Source organism: Scylla paramamosain, chromosome 3, assembly GCF_035594125.1.
Source record: "Scylla paramamosain isolate STU-SP2022 chromosome 3, ASM3559412v1, whole genome shotgun sequence".
In the NCBI taxonomy this organism is placed as follows: domain Eukaryota; kingdom Metazoa; phylum Arthropoda; class Malacostraca; order Decapoda; family Portunidae; genus Scylla; species Scylla paramamosain.
Window position 1 is genome coordinate 11875001 of NC_087153.1, and position 5000 is coordinate 11880000.

Genomic DNA, 5000 nt, shown 5'->3' on the forward strand with positions numbered 1-5000 from the left:
TTTGTTTTATATTTAGCTTCTATAGGCTATTCTACTCTTACTTCCCTTACAGGCTTGGCTTGGGTGATTAGCCTCATATTTGTGTGGTGGTTCAGTTAGTCAGCGCCCTGCTCGTGGTGATATAGACTATTTTTTTAAAGTGACACCTTTACAGTGAGCTCTTCATGCAGTGGCCTTCGAAAATAGGTTTAATGGGAAGTATGTGTGTGCATGTGTGTGTGTGTGTGTGTGTGTGTGTGTGTGTGTGTGTGTGTGTGTGTGTGTGTGCAGCCAGAGCATGTCGGTGGGAGAAGGGCAGGTTGAAGTGATGTCTTGCGGGATTGCTGTGCATTCCTCCCATAAGTTTGCGTGATTCCCGCCACGTCTGACGGTGCTCCACGTGCAGCTTTTCGATGCCGCCGGGGGAGTTAACTGACCTGAACACATTCGTGGAAATAGCAACAACATTTCGTCCGATTTTATTTGACCGTATTCGGCCACATACTCGTAACTCGCATTCATTCCATTGTAGATAATAGACAGTGGGGCAGGAATGCTTATTTGCTTTACAAAAGAAGCAATAAATATGAGATGCTCTAAAAGATCTGACCGTTTTGGAAAGAATTATGTAGCAACTTATTTTTAGCAAATTTGTGCTGACGTCACGCTCGCAAACTTTTGAGAATTTCCTGATTTCAACATATTTTTGCGATTTCTGAACTGGGTTGCGTGTGATCGCTTCATGAATCACGGCATGGGCGATGAGAGGGCTGAGTTTTCCCTGCCACTGAGGAACAAGGGTTAATGCAACTGCAAGGTTCCACTGCCGGGGTTACAGCTCTCAAAAGGACTATTTTCAAAGTCCACAAAGTTGATTGTTCGCGTTTTTAAAGGTGTTTTTCCCATTCATGGTACAGAATGCTTGTTCACCTATCTGGAATCGCAGTGAAATCCTTGAAAACACCAATAACTTCCACTCCAGTCTGTTAGTGGTAATGAAGACAGGACACCCAAACGTTTGCTGTCTCTGCATGGGCATCGCTCTCGCGGGGAACAATTCAAGCTATATTTTTCAGTTTTCTTCTTGCTTTTCGTTCAGGAGCAAAATATGTCGTCACTACTCTCCTTGCATGATTAAATTTATCTCGTCTCTTACTTCATCCATTGACGTGTTTCAGTACAACCCGCGTTTAGCGAACAGTGGACAAGTCATCAGTGTTTAATATTGCAGGCTGGCGAGGATATTTCATCAGCATGCGCCTCGCTGCACTGCTCTGCACTGCTCTACATTCACTGACCATTAAAAGAAAGAAGGAAATAATGCTAATGTTTGCAGCGGGAACAAATACAGCTCACCTATTTCGAATATTCGTTGTGAAGTGTTTGTTTTACATTACCTGACAAATAGATCCAGTGTTATGGGTGAATTGCACTTACCTCATATCGCAGACAAACAGTAATTATGATTTGTTTTATTGCCTGATCATGCCATTGATAGTTAGGAGTGTTAAAAAGTGAACATTCAGATTCACAAAGACATGTGGAAGTGTTCATGTAGAGAGGGAGTGTACTTACCTCTACCAAGAGCACGTTTTTCTTCACGTCTGCCGTCCAGTACATCCGCACGTCGCCACGGTCGTCCAGGGCTGCCTCCTGTTGCCAGCCGTGGGACGCCAGCCGGCGGCAGGATAGCACAGCCGCCAGGAGAAGCACCTCAGCTATCTGCATCTTGCCCTACCCTCGGCTCCTGGCTGCTGAAGGTGGCTGCTGTCTCACTTTCCCGGGAATCACTCAAGTGTCGTGTTACTTGTCAAACTCTCTCATGTTTATTTGGGCATTGGGCTCAGCTGTGCACCACACGTCGGCGGCGAAGTCTTAGAAAATGTGACGAAACAGTGATGCAGATCGTCTACTGGAGAGACAGAGAACGGAGGTCATAAGTCATTGTAAGGTATTGATTCACGGGTCGTGCTCAGGTCTCTGTTGCACACTCGGCTACATCCGGACTGTAGTAGTGGCCTTCACTCCCAGCATTTTAGTGGCAAGCAGTGCACCAGAGGAAAACTCGTCATCTACAAGTCCAGGAGCGTACGCATTAATAGAGAGGCCGAGGGGGGCGGGCACATGGTGACGCCGCCCCTTGGCACGTCACTCGCCGCACGGGGTCGGACCTGCTGGAAATCGTATATGTAAATTATTGATCTCTCACTCCTGGGCAGTGGTGAGGGGAGGCGTGCAGGAGGGGCGGCGGGGGCGTGGCGCAGGCCCTGTGGGGGACACGCCCGTGAAGTCACTGCCAAGATGCGGCGGCTCAAAAAAGCTTCTGTGTCCAGCACATCATGAATTTATAAATAATGTATGTTTTCACCATCAGATAGACACGTGAATTTATAAATAATAATGTGTGTTTTAATTTTCAGATGAGCAGTAGTGCTTGATGGGGGACTCCCCCATCCCCCACTCCCAAACACCCTTCCGCTGTCCCTCCTGCCTCGCTATAACTTCACCCTGACAGCAGATGTCCTCGCCGAGTCAGTAGCCCTGACTCAGGAGACACCCGCCACACGCCACCACGGTGAGTACTCGCTCCCTACTCGCCGATGTGTGAGATGTACACACGTAGAATTAACCATTTTGTTTTTCGCCGCTTCGATCTCGACAGAAACGGCGCAGTATTTCAGGGCGGAACAGGTGAGGCCGGGCGGGAATCACGGCTGTGCTGCTTCTCGTAATGTTGGTAAAATATTTTCACAAAAGAATATGCGAACACGTTTTAATGTTACCTATACGTCAGAAGACTGGAGCGGGCGCGGCTCTCTCTAATTAGCTGAGCTGTTTGGCGCAGATATTTCGCGTATAAAAAATTGTTTCTTTCTCTACCGGGGAAAAATTATGACTGCAGGAAAATTTTAAAGTAGAAAATGAAGAGCCATCGTAATCCCGTGCATGGTGACTAATTACTGGCTGTGATTTGTCGTGTTTCCGGGGCGACGGTGATTGGCGGCGGTTTGGGCGTTGGGGGGGCGGTTAGCGACGAGGCTGCTTAGTGTCCACTCCTCCCCTTCTTCCCCCACCCACCCCACCCACCCACCCACTCACACACACACACACACACACACACACACACACACACACACACACACACACACACACACACACACACACACACACACACACACACACACACACACACACACACACACACACTTGTTCTCTTTACTCATATAATTAGAGTAGCAAATAACATGAAGCTACACAATTAACAGTACAAGCTTAGTCAGAAATCGAATCATTTCCTCTATTCCCCTTCATTATTCGATACATTTCGCCTCAATCATGCGTCCCCTTGATCTCTTAAGAGCACGTCAATTGTCGGGTTTTGTAAGGAGTCTGTCAGCAGATCAGACGACTTAAGACTGAAAGAAGACGCTTAACTTAATGAAAAGAATGGGGGACGTTAGGAGATTTATGACTATTTTCCGACTTCGACATGATCTTAAAACCTGTCAATAGCGAGGAATATCTGAGGGCTCGGGGAATACTAAGCATTATAACCTTTCTACCGTAAGTTCTCTAAATGCTTAAGATAATGTATTTCCTTCATGTAGACCAGAATATGCTGTACTGGTGGCAAGTCTGTTTGATGTGTGATACTTAAACATATCGAAAGGCAATACAAGACTGTATTCTCAAACTGTTCTGTCTCCGTCTCGACTCATTCCAATACGCTGCTGTAAAGTTTATGATTTTTCAAAAAGAGTGTTTTCATGACTCATGTCGAAGTTTAATTAGATATGAGATCCTTTAGCATATCATAATACAACACAGGAATGTATTTTCAAACTTTTCAGCCTGTATCTTGACCATCTCCAATAGGATTTCCAAAAAGATTACATTCATAATTCAGGTCAAAGATTAATAGGAGTTACATATTATCAGTGAGAGAATATCTTTTCATCTCTGTGGCCTTCGGAAATAGTCCTGATGAGAGAACGAAGTGTTTAATTATAGGAATTTTAAGATTTTCAGGACTTTGTTCATGATTGTAATCATAGTTTTATAGGAATTCTGTCATTAATGGAAGAAATCGTCATGAGAATACATCTGATAGTCTCTGTGGCCTTGGGAAGTAATTCTCATGGGAGGACAAAGCGTTTAAGAATGCTGGCACATATGAGCGGAGTCACGTGTGGGAGACGGCACTCACTGCAGATGAACGCCGAGTAATAAAATGATTATAAAACAAAGTGAGATCAAGCGTGGAATGCTAAGTAACAGAACATCATGGAGACTTAGAAATTCAAGAAATATTTGGATGTCATCGTTAACTAGCTCTTTTTTTTTTTTTATCTCTCTTACGTAAAGCTTATAACTAAAGAAGTAATAGGGACATAATGAAACTAAGAATTATTTGGATATCATCCTTAGCTACCTTCTTACGTAAAGCTCCCACCTAAAGAATTACTTATAACCGGTGAATGAAAGCGAGACTGAAATACATAGATGAGGACGTAATTCGCGTGTCGTCTCATCATTCACAAAGCTGCAAGAGGCTCAGAGTGCAACAAGTAACTCGTGAGCGGGAGTTCAGTGTTCCAAATCTAGACTTCCATGAAAGACCTACGCATTGTAAATTACGAAGAAAACCAAGAGACGTTCAGAAATGCAAGAGATTTGTCAGGAATGGTTATGCAACATTAGATCTGAAAGTTACACAGTCAAGGTTATTTATAAAGAAGAAAGAAAGTACAAATATAGGAACGTTTATGGTTTTCTTCCAAAGACAGTAGCGCACGTTCATAAACACCTTGTTCTCTCGGCAGGATTGCTTTCAGGGGCCACAGAGATGATTAATTAGGTTCTCATAGATGTTTTTTTTTCCTAATAGTTATGCAGAATACTCGTTAAACTTTCATTAGGATCGTGCAAACACTCTTCAAAGCCTTAAAATCTTCCACTACAGCCTCTGGAAAGCAATCGTGATGGGATGCTGAAATGTTCAAGAATACAGGGCACTGACT

The 5000-nt window shown here is 44.2% G+C and overlaps 1 protein-coding gene and 1 long non-coding RNA gene across 4 annotated transcripts in view; one reads left to right on the top strand and one right to left on the bottom strand.

The window, feature by feature from the left end:
- LOC135090345 (uncharacterized) overlaps positions 1-5000 on the top strand; it is a 227980-nt gene that overhangs the window by 181358 nt on the left and 41622 nt on the right. For both annotated transcript variants that reach the window (XR_010261881.1, XR_010261882.1), the window contains one exon: positions 2400-2554. This is a non-coding gene — a long non-coding RNA (uncharacterized LOC135090345). The remainder of the gene's footprint in view (positions 1-2399; positions 2555-5000) is intronic.
- Positions 1-5000, bottom strand: part of LOC135090333 (DBH-like monooxygenase protein 1) — a 58674-nt gene that overhangs the window by 48456 nt on the left and 5218 nt on the right. The window contains exon 2 of one of the 2 annotated variants that reach the window (XR_010261879.1): positions 1555-2153. Coding sequence is in view for 1 of the 2 variants with exons in the window: in XM_063987096.1 (XP_063843166.1) it covers positions 1555-1707 (153 nt within the window). In the remaining variant the exon portion in view is untranslated. The remainder of the gene's footprint in view (positions 1-1554; positions 2154-5000) is intronic. The other variant, XM_063987096.1, reaches the window with a different exon arrangement.